General features: G+C 41.5%; 1 protein-coding gene and 1 pseudogene across 1 annotated transcript; both read left to right on the top strand.

The window, feature by feature from the left end:
- Window positions 1-4927: 4927 nt before the first annotated feature.
- LOC132766530 (1-phosphatidylinositol phosphodiesterase-like) lies at window positions 4928-9673 on the top strand. The gene is made up of 2 exons (XM_060760878.2): window positions 4928-5266; window positions 7646-9673. Exon 2 carries the CDS (start codon window positions 7663-7665, stop codon window positions 8524-8526), a length of 864 nt encoding a protein of 287 aa, XP_060616861.2. The 5' UTR covers window positions 4928-5266; window positions 7646-7662; the 3' UTR covers window positions 8527-9673.
- A 3878-nt stretch (window positions 9674-13551) lies between these two features.
- On the top strand, window positions 13552-14275 carry LOC132765466 (olfactory receptor 10Z1-like; annotated as a pseudogene).
- Window positions 14276-17589: the final 3314 nt, after the last annotated feature.

Below are 17589 nucleotides of genomic sequence, written 5' to 3'. Positions count from 1 at the left end.
CACCCTTTTTGTTCAGTACTGATGAATACGAAATACCTTCTTGAGCCTGATTCTGCATTTGTAATTGTTAATTAGATTTCAGAAAAGGGTCTACTTCAACACCTTCTATAATTGTATCTTACAGAATCCCTTGAGTAAAATTTGCTGGGAAGTAATGCACTATAATTGAACCGATATGACATGTACCTGTAGATATCAAAGTATCGTGTTCTTTGGACAGACAGATATGAAGCCTTCACATACTCATTCCCTAACAGCCAAACCAGAAGGGTTTCAATTAGTTTCTTCAAGCAGAAGTCAGATCTTTATTTGGGATTCTTGCTCAATTGCATGGTCGGAAAAGAAGGTTCAAATAAGTCAAGATCTGCAATGGGTCAACTGGCATAGGACTGTCTGGGAAGAGCCTGATGAGTTTCCATGTTGCCTGTATGATCCTCAAGTAATGACTGCCTACCCACAGTCTATAGCCATTCATACCTCCTGATTTTTTGTTGTTGCTGTGTGCCTTCAAGTGGTTTTCCACCTATGGCATTCTTAAGGTAGACTTTTCACTGGTTTTACTTAGCAAGATTAATTCAGAGCAGATCTGCATTTGTTTCCCTCTGAGATTGAGGGAGTGTGACTTGTAACTTGTCCACAGAAGAGGATACAGAATAAAGAACATTTAATCTAGAGCAGAGCGGAAGGTGAGCCTGGAGGAAAGGATGAAGATAAATAAATATTTAGGTTTCTGGAGGATATTTGCAAGTTGCAGCAACAAAGCCATGAAATCCTGAAAATTGTTGCCAGCTGCTCATCTAGTAGCTGAGCTGGAGATTTGTAGGTATCCTCTCCCTTTGCCTAGAACTGAGACTGAAGGGGACAACTAGGACCACGGATAAAAGGATCCATGCCTGGTGAGCATATGCTAAACTGAATGGGCCAGGATAGAGAAAAAACTCTTCAGGTCAAATACAAGTCACAGAGATTTAATTCAATTTGGCCAAAAGGGTTGCAAGTACAAGCAAATACTTCAAAAGTACAAGCATACACATACAGAGAAAACACTATGTCTTATATAGTTTGACAACTATTCAAAACTTCTGCTCCCTTCTCTGATTGGTAGAAAGAGGGGCTGGCCTGGAACTGCATTCTGATTGGTCGGGAGTTCAGCTGACGTTGCTACTTCCAGGCGGGGATTCTCTTTCACAGGAAAATGACAGCTGGGGATTGGCTGGACGAGGGGCCAATCAGATGATGTGCTGCCTCCCTAGGAGCAGGTGTCAGCAGAAAATACAATGTTAAAGAACTAATAATTAACTTTGGTTTGCTCAACTATCAAGACCATGTTTTACAAAGATTGGAGCTTCCAAAGAGAAAGGAATGGGGCTCCTGAAACAAAAGTTGATGATCTTGGGCAGCCAAGGACTGGGTTGTCAATAAAGAGGTTTAACAATGAACATATTCTGTGCTTCTGTTTCCATGGTCAGCAATCTCTCAGCCTCAAGTGAACCATTTCACAAAGAATTCTGGGTTTATCATGTACTACATGAGAAATCACTTGAACAAAGGATTTTGACTATTACATGGCTTGGGAAACAGCCAGAAGGATTTGCCCAACCTTGTTATTTTAAAGGAATTATCTCAGCAGATTATGGAAAAGTGACTGCCTCTGGGCTACATTTTGAAATATTTAATAAGGAAGTTTGTACATTTCATATATAAGAAATCAATGCAGTACAAGGAAAGATGCAAGTTACACAGAAAGTCAAAACAGATATATTTTATTAAAGGGTTAGAAACAATGAAGTATTGGGTGGGGGGTGACGCTGTTGCTGGTCTGCTCCCAGTCTCCAATGTTTCAAACTTTTGAAAGTTTACAAAAAGATTTTAAATATTTATTTATTTATTTATTTATTTCAAAGTTTTCTATACCGACCTTCTCACCTCATTGAGGGACTCAGCCCGGTTTCCAACCATAAAAACACATACAATCAGTAAAATATCATAGTTCACAATTACAGTAACACATTTAAAATAACAATATATTTAAAACTACGGTGGTCAGTCGTCATATTAAAATCAAATATACATCATCTTCCATCCAAAATCCTAGGGTGTTGTCTCATTCATCGAAAGCCTGTCTCCATAACCACGTCTTCACCCGTTGCCTAAATGTCAGGATAGACGGGGCAACCTCTGGTGGGAGAGAGTTCCAGAGTCGTGGGGCCACCACTGAGAAGGCCCTGTCCCTCATCCCCACCAGGCGCGCCTGTGCGGCCGGTGGGAACGAGAGCAGGGCCTCTCCAGACGATCTTAATAATCTTGATGGTTCATAAGGGAGAATACATTCGGAGAGGTAAACAGGGCCGGAGTCGTTTAGAGCTTTATAGGTTAACACCAGCACTTTGAATTGTGCTCGGAAGCTAATTGGCAGCCAGTGGAGCTGGTGTAACAGTGGAGTGGTGTGCTCCCTGTACCCAGCACCCGTTAGTAATCTGGCTGCCACGCGTTGGACTTGCTGCAGCTTCCAGGCAGTCTTCAGAGGCAACCCCACATAGAAAGCGTTGCAGTAATCTAAGCGGGATGTAACCAAAGCGTGGACTACTGTGGCCAAGCCAGACTTTCCAAGGTACGGGCGCAACTGGCGCACAAGTTTTAGTTGTGCAAAAGCTCCCCTGACCACCGCTGAAACCTGGGGCTCCAGGCTCAGCGATGAGTCCAGGAGAACTCCCAGACTGCGAACCTGCGCCTTTAGGGGGAGTGTGACCCCGTCCAACACAGGCTGAAACCCCGTACCCTGTTCGGCCTTACGACTGACTAGGAGTACCTCTGTCTTGTCTGGATTTAGTTCCAATCTGTTGTCCCTCATCCAGTCCGTTACAGCAACCAAGCACCGGTTCAGGACCTGAACAGCCTCCTTAGTAGTAGGTGGAAAGGAGTGATAGAGTTGGACACCATCTGCATACAGATGACACCGCACCCCAAAACGCATCCCAACGGCTTCATGTATATGTTAAACAACATAGGGGACAGTACTGAACCCTGCGGGACTCCACAGTGCAATGGCCGAGGAGTCGAGCAGGAGTCCTCTAGTAACATCTTCTGGGAGCGACCCTCAAGGAAGGATCGGAGCCACTGCAAAGCAGTACCCCCAAAACCCATTTCCGCGAGGTGTCTCAGAAGGATACCGTGGTCGACGGTATCGAAGGCTGAAGAGAGGTCCAGCAGAACCAACAGGGACACTCCCCCTGTCCAGTTCCCGGCGAAGATCATCCACTAAGGCCACCAAGGCTGTCTCAGTACCATGTCCCAGCCTAAAGCCAGACTGCGCCAGATCTAGATAGTCCGTGTCCACCAGGAACTCCTGGAGTTGCGAGGCCACCACACATTCCAGGACTTTGCCCAAATAGGGGAGATTGGAAACTGGCTGAAAGTTGACGAATTGAGTGGGGTCTAGTGATGGTTTTTTCAACAGCGGTTTAATAACAGCTTGTTTTAAGCTGGCTGGAATATTGCCTTCCCGAAGGGAGGCATTAACCACCACCTTTACCCGCTCTGCCAAACCCCCTCTGGCTTCTTTCACCAGCCAGGAAGGGCAGGGGTCTAGGATGCATGTGGTAGGCCTCGCCTCTCCAAGAACCCTGGTGACCTCGTCAAGTTGAACAGATCAAAACGAATCCAACAAAACTGGACAAGCAGATGCTTGAGTTACATCCTCAGAGACTGCCGTTAACGTGGTGTCAAAGCCCGAACGGATCAAAGCGACTTTGTCCGCAAAGTACTTAGCAAATGCTTCACAGCGCGCTGCCGAGTCGTCAGGGGACCCACTCGAGGTGGGATTCAACAACCCTCTGACTACTTGAAACAGCTGTGCCGGATGGTTCCTTGCGGACGCAATATTGGCCAATATATTTATTGTGTAGTTCTTGGCAAACTAGATCTTGCAAGGGGGGGGGGCATCATGGCTGGACAAGAAGACTGGAGGATTTGCAGCCTCCTTCCATGAAAACTAGATGCTCAAGACAAAGCTCTGATATCTGGCAGCCCTATACATACCCATTTATGGAATGTAGTGGTTGTAAAGGCAGAGTAGAATTGGGGAGCCCAGATCTCTAGCTTAAACTGGAAGTTCTCTGACTCACCCTAGACCAGGGTTCTTCAAATTGTTAAAGGTGAGGGTCATTTCATGGTCCCTCAGACTATTGGAAGGGGGGAGACTATCGTTTGAAAAAAAAATCCTATGCACACTACTCACAGCTTATTTGTAGTACAAAAAATATGAAAGAATAAAATATTTAAAGTGAAGAAAGATTTTAACCAACATAAACTTACCGGTATTTCAATGGGAAGTCTGGACCTGCTTTTGGCTGATTAGATAATCAAATTAATTATGATTGTTGTTGTTGTTGTGCCTTCAAGTCATTTCAGACTTAAGGCAACCCTAGGTCTAAAATTCAGGATGGGGGCTGGCAGGCCCGTAGCCAGGATTTCATTTTTGGGGGGGCTGAGTTTTTCTCAGGGGGGATTTCATGGGGGGAGTGAGTTTCGGGGGGGGGGGGCTGAGTCTGAGTGAAAGAGGGTCTGCCTTAGCAAACCTTTTGTATCATTACCCCAATACCCCCATGCATATGGGATATATTGAGTATGGTGATCAGATCATGATATGAATAAACATAACAGTTTACATAATGCACCAGTAAGGCCTTTTCGCGAACCACCATGAGAATTTCGGGGGGGGGGGCTGAAGCCCCTCAAGCCCCCCTCCCCCCAGCTACATGCCTGGGGGCTGGGTAAATGATCTTGGAGATCGGCATCCGACCTGCAGGGCTTAGTTAGACCATTCCCTATTCCAGGTTCAAACCTCTACCAACAAGACCAATAACATTGTTTAAATATTCCAATTTAAGAATCTTTGTGTGTTTCACCGCCAGTTACAGTTCCTCTTATATTCGGTTTGGCATTGAAGCTGAGACATCTTGCTACAAGCAGATGAAACCATGATATGGGTGGGCATGGCTGGAGGAGCTAAAGGAAAGCCAGGATTTGGCCTGATATTCCAGATTGGTTAAGCGAACTATGAGATTACCTGTAAAATATGGAAGCAGCAGAAACCTCCTTTGGCTCAAACTGACAGTCAGACCTGTCAGTCCTGAGTAAGCCTTGCAACATCATTCAAATGAATTGCTAATTAAATTATCTCTGCAATGCCTTTGCAACCTAGAACCCGAACTCTGGAGAGCACTTGGCGTAAGAAAGAGAAGAGAGGAGTGTGGTTTCCAATTGGGTACGTAAGCTTTCAGCATAAATGTTGGCTAACTCTAAATAGTGACTTTAGTTATTCAGTAGACACTCAGTTAACCAGAACTCAAGCAAGAGGCAAAAAATCATAGAAATAATGCTTTAAATAAAATGTAAAATAATGCAGTAAACCAATTTTATAATACAGTAAAACTGTGTAATATTAAGTTTGTCTTATTTGCTTTTAATTAGTAAATTTCAGTAAAACTGTGTTATATTAAGTTTGTCTTTATTTGCTTTTAATTAGTGAATTTCAGTATAAATGTCAAGTCAATACTAAGTTTATAGCATGATATAGCATGAAGTATAGTATTCGACCTATTTTTAATGACAATTCTCAAGTAACCAGAACTACAATTACTTGGTATCTGCCAATCTCTTTGAATGCCAGTTAACTGAGAGTCTATTGTAAATTGAAAGTGCTAAAATCTGCTTAGTACTGCAGAGCAGTCTATAGTAGTGCAAGAGACCTGAGTCAAAACATCCTATGCCATTGAAATAAGGTTGGGCAACAGCAAGAGAATTAATGCTATTAAGCATTGCATAGCTTAAATATAGGAGCCTCCGGTGGCGCAGTAGGTTAAACCCCTGTGCCAGCAGGACTGAAGACCGACAGGTCATAGGTTCGAATCCAGGGAGAGTGCGGATGAGCTCCCTCTGTCAGCTCCAGCTCCCCATGCAGGGACATGAGAGAAGCCTCCCACAAGGATGGTGGTTACCCCTGGGTAACATCCTTGCAGACGGCCAATTTTCTTCCACCAGAAGCGACTTGCAGTTTCTCAAGTCACTCCTGACAACAAAACCTTAACTATAACTATCTGACACTGCCATTAATCAAAACAAAATAGCTGCCTCTAGGTAGAAAAAATTGGGTGTTCTGGAAGGATAGCAACTGGTTAATTATTTGTTTTGCTATTGTAGTTTTACTGCCAGGAATGGGGAAAGGTAGGCGGGCAACTTCTTTTCTCCTGTGCCCAAAATCCTTGTCACTGGTTTGCCATAATATGCATCTTGCTTTGGGTGGATGTAGGGTGCACCATTTGCTGCTACTTCTCAGACAACAAAATGTCATGGATTGGCATGCCAGTTACATATAGATAAGAGTACATAGAGATAAGAGAGGATAAATAATTAGGCTACTAGCAGGTGGTATGCATGTGCTCATGCATGAGAGATTTGCAAACTCAAATAGGTCCAGAAACAACCTGCAAGCTTGTTAAAATAAATGGAATTCTTGTTCTGAAAACGAACGTTTACCTTTTTAAAGGTGGTCAGTTGAAACATTCACACCTAGCTCCAGCAGAAAAGAGTCCTTTGTCCCACCCTGGTCATTCTGTCATTCAAGACCATTGCATGCCTTCTGCCCCCCAATTTTCCCTAATCCTTTGTAAAAGGATTACGGTAATTTGAAGGATTGTTTTCTGGAGTCTAAGGTGTGTTGAGCAACATACCAAAGCATTTCATGAAGAATGTATTGTCGAAGGCTTCCATGGCCGGAATCACTGGGTTGTTGTAGGTTTTTTCAGGCTATATGGCCATGGACACAGAATATTATTTGAGAACACAGAAATGCTGGACCACTCTAACAACCACCATGTCAGACTAGACAGAGAAGCCATTGAAATCACAAGCATGTGAACAATTTCAACAGAAAGGAGGAAACCATGAAAACGAACAAAATCTGGCTACCGGTATTAAAAAACTCTAAAATTAAAACAGCAAAACAGCAGAGGGAAAACAATCAGGGACATCTAATCACCTCTCAAGAAAAGATTGCTCCAGGCACTGCCAGGCCATCAAATGCTAATCAAGGTGGTCAGTTGAAACATTCACACCTAGCTCCAGCAGACAAGAGTCCTTTGTCCCACCCTGGTCTTTCCACAGATATATAAACCCTTTTCCCTAGTTCCAACAGACCTCACTACCTCTGAGGATGCTTGCCATAGATGCAGGCAAAACGTCAGGAGAGAATGCCACTAAACCATGGCCATATAGCCCGAAAAAACCTACAACAACTCAAATAATGTTGTGGCATCAAATTGATGCCAATCCATATGCAGCCTTAAATCACCTTTGGGCTGAGAAAGATGGGATAAAAATGCTATAATAAATAAATTACATAGTGTAAAAACAACAGTTTAAAAACAACTGTGTAGCCTATATATCACCTCTGAGTATTTCTTGCCTAAGAAAGCCCTATGAGATTCATGTCATTGCCATAAGTCTACAGACAACTTTGAAGCCATACACACACAGTTGAAGGCATACACACACAATTTTACATAGTTTTAGTCGACTTAAAATAATATCCATTAAATATTGCTTCTATCTGAACAAATGTCATGTTGTTTCATATCCCCTGCAGGTATATTCCTTTGTACTATGGAGATTGAGGAGTTGGAGCAAACGGAGGCTTTTGACAACTCACCTTGGCCCGTTACTACTCTCCCTGACTGGATGTCATGTTTACCTGACCATCTCTCTCTGTCCCAAATTTCCATCCCCGGCACTCATGACTCCATGAGTCTGTTTGGTGGCTCAAAGATTCGATGCCAGAGTTGGCCACTTGAAGCACAATTAATGGCTGGTGTACGCTTCCTGGATATTCGTTGTAAGCTAGAAGGTGGCAACTTCCTTATCTACCATGTCAACACCTTCCAAAAGGCCACTTTTTCTGATGTCCTGAAAGACACTTTGAATTTCCTCCAGCAACACCCCCAGGAGGCAATACTCATGAGGGTGAAAGAAGAACTCCCAATTATTCCCAATATAGGTTTTGCTCCTCGCTTGCGGCGTTATTTGGATGAAGAAGGAGGGGGCCGAGTCTGGGCAAAAGAGGCCCTTCCTACCTTAGGTCAAGTCCGCGGGAAGCTTGTCATCTTGGAGGAACTAAAGAACGAGGTGTTAGGAGTCCCCTATGAGGAGCTCAGTGTTGGCGACGCTTGGCACGTTCTCTCTCCGGAGCGCAAATGGGAGCAGGTGCAGGAGCATCTTGGTGTAGCAACTACTGGTAACCAGGCTGTCTTGCACCTTACTTTTTGCTCTGGGAATGGGCTCTTCACTAACCCCGAGGCATTGGCCAAAGAGATCAATCCACGTTGTTACGAATATTTGAGAGCCCGAACTGGAGAAGCAGTACGCTGGGGTGTGGTGATCATGGATTTTCCTGGTGTAGGAGTGATTCAAACCATCACAGAGAGTAATTGCAAAACAAGGAGTGTTCACACAACCGCTTCACATTTGTGATAAAACAAGGCAGAAGGAGGAATGAAGTTTATGGGACTTTTCAACATTCTACTTGGAATATCTGGCAATCATCGGATTTAGTTAGAAGACATTCCAGTCAATCTGGAAAAACTGCTTTTTTGGACTATATGTGTCAAAATACATACAAAATATATGTCATGCCTTCAAGTTTACATAGGTATGGAATCAGGGGCGGCTCAACCCATTACGCAAAGTAAGCATTTGCAGTATAGTTGATTTTGCCCAGGGGCGCTCTTGAGGCACTCTTGGGGGAAATAGACCTTGACATATGCGAGTTGTAGTTACTGGGATGTATAGTTCACCTAAAATCAAAGAGCATTCTGAACTCCACCAATGATGGAATTGAACCAAATATGGCACACAGAACTCCCACGACGAACAGAAAATATATATCAGTGATTGATTGAGGGGGGAAGGGGCAAAATACTGTTTGCTTACCATTGAAAATTACATAGGGCCGCCTCTGTATGGAATAGTCACAGGTGTTCCTCCCTCTGGAATATACCCTACAACACCTTTGGTGGTTTCTCATCCAAATTCTAAACACCTCCTCGCTCCTCCTCTTAGAATCATAGACTCATGGAGTGGGAAGAGATCACATGGGCTATCTAGTCCAACCCCTTTTGCCATGCAGGAAAAACACAATCAAAGCACTCCTGACAGATGGCCACCCAGTCTTTGTACAAAAGCCTTCAAAGAAGGAGACTCTGAGGTAGAGAGTTCCACTGGTGAACAGATCTTATGATCAGGAAGTTCTTCCTAATGTTCAAGTGGAATCTCTTTTCCTGCAATTTGAACCCATTGCTCTGAGTCCTAGTCTCAGCAGCAGGAAACAAGCCTGCTCCCTCTTGCTTATGACACCCTTTCAAATATTGAAACATGGCGATCATGCCTCCTCTCCACCTTCTCTCCCCAGCTCTTTAAGCTGCTCCTCATAGGGATTCATAGTCCCCAGACCATTGATCATTTTAGTCGCCCTCCTTTCTCTTTTAAATTGTAGTGCCCAGAATTGGACACAGAACTTCAGGTGAGGTCTGACCAAAGCAGAATAGAAGAGTGTGGTGCCCAGAATTGGACACAGTATTCCAGGAGAGCAGAATACAAAGGCACCATGACTTCCCTTGATCTAGACCAGGGGTCCTCAAACTAAGGCCCGGGGACCGGATACGGCCCTCGAAGTTCATTTACCTGGCCCTCACTCAGGGTTAACCTAAGTCTGAAATGACTTGAAAGGACACAACAACAACAACAACAACAACAATCCTATCTCATCAGCCAAAAGCAGGGCCACAATTTCCATTGAAATACTAATAAGTTTGTATTTGTTAAAATTGTTCTTCATTTTAATTATTGTATTATTTTTATGTGTTTTTGTACTACAAATAAGATATGTGCAGTGTGTATAGGAATTCATTCATGCCTTTTTTCAAATTATAATCCGGCCCTTCAACTGTTTGAGGGACTGTGACCTGCCCTCTGTTTAAAAAGTTTGAGGACCCCTGGGTGAGAGCAAAATTAACAGTGCTGAGCTCTGTCTATGGTGCTGATCTTCACTATGCTCGTGGTGCTGAATCAATAGTATATATGTGCTTAAAAGTAAAGAAGTCAAATTGTTCTCAGTGTTCCAGAGAAACCTCTCCCCCTACATTATCCCCCCCTCGCTATATATATATATTCCTAGATCTATATGTTATTTATATTATGTTGTACTTTTTATAAATTTCACTCAGACAAAGGCATTCTTCACATCACTTTCACCTACCACTTCTCTCTGTGATTAGATTTCAGACTATATTGCGACATTTTGCTACTCAAAATCTGGTTAATATACTTTGTGCATAATGGAAATGTATGAAATATGCAGCAAAAATATTTCGTATTGATTTTATATATTTACAAGCTTGGGTTAAAAGTCAGTTTTTAACTGTACAAAATGCATAAGGTCGTGAATTAACTACAACTGACATTATCCCCAAGAAAGTCCATCAGTACTTAAAGTTTTTTTTATGTTGGGCAATGTTGCTCTAGATCAGGGGTCCTCAAACGTTTTAAACAGAGGGCCAGGTCACAGTCCCTCAAACTGTTGGAGGACCGGATTATAATTTGAAAAAAACATGAATGAATTCCTATGCACACTGCACTTATCTTATTTGTAGTGCAAAAAACACTTAAAAACAATATAATAATTAAAATGAAGAACAATTTAAACAAATATAAACTTATTAGTATTTCAATGGGAAGTGTGGGCCTGCTTTTGGCTTATTAGATAGGATTGTTGTTGTTGTGTGCTTTCAAGTCATTTCAGACTTAGGTTGACCCTGAGCGAGGGCCAGGTAAATGACCTTGGAGGGCCGTATCTGGCTCCCGGGCCTTAGTTTGAGGACCCCTGCTCTAGATGCATAATCAGTGGGGTTCAGTGTTCTTTCTGGTTATAGGGTAAACTACACCTCCCACTATGGTGGGTCAGTCCCTTCAAACCTCTCCAGTAGGTTGAGTTAGTCATGAGGTTTCTGTGTGCCAAGTGTGGTCCATGTCTATCATCAGTGGAGATCACCGTTTCTCTGGTTGTGGATGAACTACAAATCCCAGAAAAGAAGTTCAGTTTCCCCCCAAACCCCTCCAGTAATCAAATTTTGGCATATAAGGTATGTGTGCCATGTGTGGTCCAGATCCATCAGTGTTTGGGTTCACAGTGCTCTCTAGATGTAAGTGAACTAAAACTCCCCCAAATCAAAGTGAATTTTCTCCAAAAGCTTCCAGTATTTTTTGCTGGTCATGGGGGATCTGTGTGCCAAGTTTGGTTCAATTCCTTCTTTGGTGAAGTTCAGAGTGCTCATTGATTGCAGGTGAACTATAGATCTCAGTACCTACAACTCAAAATATCCAAGCCAATTCCCCTCAAATTTGGGAATATTGGGAATGCATGCCAAGTTTGATCCAGGTCCATCATTGTTTGGGTTCATAGTACGCTCTGGACATAGGTGAACTACAACTCCTATAAATCCCTCCAAAGACCTCCAGTATTTTTGTTGGTCATGGGGGTTCTGTGTGCCAAGTTAGTTTCAAGTTCATTGTTGGTGGAGTTCAGAGTGCTCTTAGATTGCAGGTGAACTATACATTCTAATACCTACAAGTCCTATAAATCATTCTGAATTTCCCCCAAACCTCTCTAATACGTTCAGTTGCTGATCAATTCCTCTGTTTGTTTTGTGCCATAGAAAAGAATATGAAAGGATTGTGAAAGAGACAGTGGGAGGGGTCATGCAAATTCCACTCCAATGGAGAGAGTAAGGAACACTGGGATGTTTGTGGTGGAGAAAAAACATAAAATCTAGGGAGAAATAGTCCCCGTATGAAAACCTTCTTGGGTGGTGAGCAATATGGTGTTTGTGTAGGACATTGGCTGGGCTCTTGTACATGTTTATGGTGTTCTCTATAACTTGCAATATCATTGAAGGAAGAGCCATTGATGTCTCCTGAGCAGTAGGAGCTATATCTGTTTGTGGAAGGGGGAGCTTGTCTGTGTAAATGGACACACCATACATACATATTTTCACTTTTATTATGTGTGTAGATATACATTAACTAAGTTAATTGTTCCAATATTTTTCTATCAATATATTTCATTCTTCACATCATGTATATAGTAAGCATTGATTTGAGAAAATGTTCATAGTTTAACAGATGCTGGACTGGAAAGTGAGACTTATGTTCAATGTGTGTGTATAGGAGGTAGGGAGCTTTAGTTAACAGGCACAATAAAATAATATGTGTATCTGTAGGATTTATTTAATGTTGTCTTAATTATTTTTAAATATTTATTTTAGTAGGAAATCTTGCTTTCTGTATAACTCAGGATGTGGTTATGGGGTTATGATAATACGAAACCATTGCCCCTCCAGATGAGAATTCTGCTCTCCTTGGAAAACCCTAAATTTCCAAATTTCTAGTATTGAGGAGCATGAGACGCTGAAAACCAGTTGCCCCTAAAACTCTTCCATTTATGACATTCACCTTCTCGTGGTCACTTTGCCTGTCCATTTTCTTTGGAGGTCTAAACTATGTCTGAATGCTCAATTGAAGTTGTAAGTTACTGAAATGCTAGAAATTTCAAAAAGGAAGGACAAATTCATTGGAAGGGGCAGAATTCCAATTATGGGAGGACGTTCCAGAAACTTTCATGCAACAAGCATTTTGATTGGACAGCGGGGACCTTCTATAAGATTCCATGGAGAGAAACCACCCAAAGGGACAGTCTATACTTCCTTGCTAATACTTCACTTAATGAGCTCTGTGGCTGAGTGGAAATTAGAATTTACTAAACAACATCCTTGTAAGCCTTTAGAGAACAACAGCCCAGCTTGTTTTTCTTCAACAGCACACTGAAATCCTTTTGAGACTTTGGCAGGGGGGGGGGGCACTTGGAGACCTCTCCTTATGGTTGACACACCCTTTTAAATAGTCGTGGATCAGTTTATTCCCTCTTTGCTGGAGTCCTCAGAAATTTTGATTAACATGTGTTCAGATTTTAGGAAGGTGAAAAGTTTCCGCATAGTTAAAGCAATGGTATTCCCCATAGTTACCTACGGATATGAGAGCTGGACCATAGGGAAGGCTGAGTGACAGAAGATAGATGCTTTTGAACTGTGGTACTGAAGGAAAGTTCTGAGAGTGCCTTGGCCCGCCAGAAGATCCAACCAGTCCATACTTCAGGAAATAAAGCCCGACTGCTCACTGGAGGGAAGGATAGTAGAGACAAATTTGAAGTACTTTAGCCACATCATGAGGAGACAGGAAAGCTTAGAGAAGACAATGATGCTGGGGAAAATGGAAGGAAAAAGGAAGAGGGGCCGACCAAGAACAAGATGGATGGATGGCATCCTTGAAGTGACTGGCTTGGCCTTGAAATAGCTGGGAGTGGTGACAGCTGACAGGGAACTCTGGCGTGGGCTGGTCCATGAGGTCATGAAGAGTCGGAAATGACTGAACGAATGAACAACAACGTGCTACACTGTGATGATGAGCCAAAATCTCTGCATGCTGTTTTTGCTATTACCCTATGTTAGTGGAATCATAATCCCCCTGGGACTTACCATGCTTATTTTCAGTCCCCCACTTCTGTGATTCACACCTGATCAACCACTTCTTCTGTGACATCCCACCTGTGTTGCTCTTGGCATGTGGTGAGACACATGTCAATGAAATGGTTATGTTTGTTGTGTGCATGACAAACATGCTCATTCCTTTCTTGCTCACTCTGCTTTCCTGTGTCTTCATTGCCAATGCCATCTTCAGGATTAAATGCTCGCAAGGGCAGAAGAAGGCCTTCTCCACTTGTGTTGCACACCTGGTTGTGGCTGTTCTCCATTATGTTTGTGCCATTTTCATATATAGCTGGCCAAGGGCCAGCTACTCTCTTGATGAAAATAAAGCGGCTTCTTTGATTTATACCCATGTTACACCCATGTTACACCCATAATTTATAGCCTCGGGAACAAGGAAGTCAAGGGCGCTCTCAAGAGGGTGTGGGAAAGGAAATTTATTTCCATGACTATGTAACAATATGATACCTGAGGTCTGGTGTTTCAGAAATAACTAGTGTTTCCATTGTCCAGAGATGCATTAATTGTGTACATAAAAGCTAGTGTCAGAAATTGATTAGGTGCGTTTCATAAGCAGGAACAAATTGCATAATATTTATTTTTGTGCATTTGAAATAAATGCTTTTTTTTAAAGCAAACTACAGATTTTTGCATTCTTCTATCCCCTTGCCATTTAATCTTGTTGTATATCTTAAGCTAATAGACAAAGTTTGCATTGGATACTGCTATAAACCCAAACCAAACCATGGTATTCCATCCCTCGATGCACCAGAAATATCGGATTATGTGTCCACCTTCAGTCCTTGAGTGAGTAAATAATAATAATAATAATAATAATAATAATAATAATAATTTTATTTATTACCTGCCTCTCCTCGTGGCTCAAGGTGGATCACAGTACAGAGATATTCTTATTATGTGATTACAGCTTTAGCAAGAACCATAGGTTCAGACCCCGGTGGGTCAAATGTTCCAGAAGGCCAGATGAGACAGAGAAGGGTTGAAGGCAAAATCAGAGTTTTCATTCTTGTGTAAACATAGTATATTTACTATATTTCGTTTGTTGTTCATTCGTGCAGTCATTTCTGACTCTTTGTGACCTCATGGACCAGCCCATGCCAGAGCTCCCTGTCAGCCATCACCACCCCCAGCTCCTTCAAGGTCAAGCCAGTCACTTCAAGGATGTCATCCATCCATCTTGCCCTTGGTCGGTCCCTCATCCTTTTTTCTTCCATTTTCCCCAGCATCACTGTCTTCTCTAAGTTTTCCTTTCTTCTCCTGATGTGGCTATTCAGGTCTACTGCACTGGCTATTGATTGGCTCAGAAAACATCTGGCTAGGATCTGTTCACCATGTAGTCCAGGGTTTTTGTTGGTCTTCGCTGTGGCAGGATTTTGTTTCCTTGGAACCTTACTTTACAACTCAATACCTGATCTGGGAGCAGCACAATGGGGCTCAAAGAGAGGGATAATCTTCGGCTTCTCTTTCTCCCCATTGTGCTGCTGAGAAAGAGAAGCCGAAGACTATCCCTCTCTTTGAGCCCAAGGAATGCAAATACAAATACACATCAGCACCTACTCTCCTCTTCAACTGATAATGTAAGTTCCCAACTTACCCCTCCGGTTATAGCTCTAATACCAACAAAAATAGATTCTCTATACTGACGGAAGATTATCCTGAGACGCCGAAGGAAAACTGAAACACGGCAACTCCCCCAAGGACAAATAGCTATGATAAGGAAACTAGCCCTAGCTGTTTTGAGTTGCTTTCCCAGCATGTGTTTTTATCTCAAGAGTCTATGGCGGCTGTGGCAGGAAAATTTGTGTCCATTTATAGATCCAATCATAAGAGGGTATGATTGGAATGGAATGTGGTAGGCAAATGATATAGATTTAATATTCTAGCTCTGATGGATACAGTGGTGTTAGTTCAGATAAAACAATGGATGCTTAAGGTAATTGCCATCTCAATGGGTATCACAGGGCTGCATGTGGTTTGGAGGCATATTAAGGCCTGGCAAGACTGAAGATATCGTTCTAAAATTAAACCTGGAAAATGGCATTATGGAGGAGGTAAAAATTTGATTAACTTTGGCTGAAAAGTGCTGATGAGAAAACTTCTGAAGTGACAATAAATGACCTGGGAACTTTTGATGTAAACAACACATGTTTACATAGTCAAAGATAATGATTCTTTAAATTAAGGAAGTAAAAAAATAACTAAGTTAAGAAAGTTGGGCAACATCTATTCCGGAATAGATTAAGCTCCAGCAAGTCTGAGCTGAATGAGAGGTTATCAAAACAAGTAATGGATAACCAAAAGTTGCTACATAAGAAAGCCCTGGTCTGTGTGTCTACTTCTTTCTCTGAAGTTCCTGATATATTCTGCCCCACTGAAAATGGATTTGAAAACATTTTTAAGGTTCAAAAAGTATTCATTACATAGTTGGTGTAGTCAGCAGAATCCTTACAGCGTGACAGAGTGTTTTAGTGTAACATAAAGGAATAAGATTGAGACACCCAGTCAAATAACTGATAAAGAAGATGGGTCTGCAGATGATATAATTTGCACAATTGAAGACCCACACAAAATTGGAGAAATGAATGACAGTACTGTTAATAAGAACATTTGGAGAAGTATCAGGATTTTAAATAAATATGGAAAATCAAAAGCAATAATGAAAAGTATGCCAAAGAAAAAACAAGAGTTATTAAAAGAAATTTGGAATACACAAATAACATTAAAGTGAAAATATCTCAGGATCATTCGAACATCAAAAAATTCACAATGATTACAGAATAATTATGAGGTGAAATGGAGAGGGATTAAAAAAGATTACCGTATATTCCGGCATATAAGACGACTGGGCATATAAGACGACCCCCAACTTTTCCAGTTAAAATATAGAGTTAAGACGACTCCCATGCATAAGACTACACCTGCGTATAAGACGACCCCTGACTTTTGAGAAGATTTTCTTGGGTTAAAAAGTAGTCTTATACGCCAGAATATACTGTAGATCACTGGAAGAATATAAACCTATCATTGTTGGGCAGAATCTCAAGCATAAAGATGAATTTATTACCAATAGTGATATTTCTTTTTCAAAATCTGCCCATAATAGAAAAGCAAAAGATCTTAAGAGAATGGAATAGAAATATTACAAAATATATACAGCAAGGGTAAAGGCCAAGGAAAAAATTTTAAAAATATGATGGATGAAAGAAAAAGAGGAGGATTGGGCATGCCCGATTAATCTTTATATTTTGAAGCTTGTGCCTTAACCTGGATTAAAGAGTGGATAGAATTAGAAAACAGAAAAATATTAAATTTAGAAGGGATAGAACTGAGAACGGGGTGGCATTCATACCTTTGGTATGGTAAAACAAAATTAGAAAAAAAGGTAATCACTTTATCAGGGCAGCCATATCCAAAGTGTGGGAAAAATATAAAAACGATTTTATGCCAAAACGCCCCTATGACTATCATCCTTAGAAGATTGCTAGGATGAGACAGATGGCCCAAATATAGAGATATATTGAAGTAGTAAAAAGGATAATATCTAATGAAAGCACATTAAAATTGAATCAATCTTACAAAAATATATTTTGGTACCACTACTGACAAATAAAGGAATACTTCATAAAGGAGAAAGTAATAAACTTCTCATAGAATGAATCATTTTGGGATAGAATAATGCTAATGGGGAAAAAGTGTCTGAAATATATAAGAAGCGATTGGACTGGAGCACAAAGACAGAAGGTGTAAAAGAATATATGATAATATGGACAGAGAACATTGGCAGATTTATAGGAATGAAAGAATGGGAAGAAATTTGGAACAAAAAGCTATAAGACACATATGCGTATGATCTAAAAGAGAATTTGATAAAAATGATGCACAGATGGCACATGACACCGCACAAATTGGGAAAATGCTA

The sequence above is a fragment of the Anolis sagrei genome, chromosome 2 (assembly GCF_037176765.1).
Source record: "Anolis sagrei isolate rAnoSag1 chromosome 2, rAnoSag1.mat, whole genome shotgun sequence".
In the NCBI taxonomy this organism is placed as follows: Eukaryota; Metazoa; Chordata; class Lepidosauria; order Squamata; family Dactyloidae; genus Anolis; species Anolis sagrei.
This window is presented reverse-complemented; position numbering and strand designations above follow the sequence as displayed.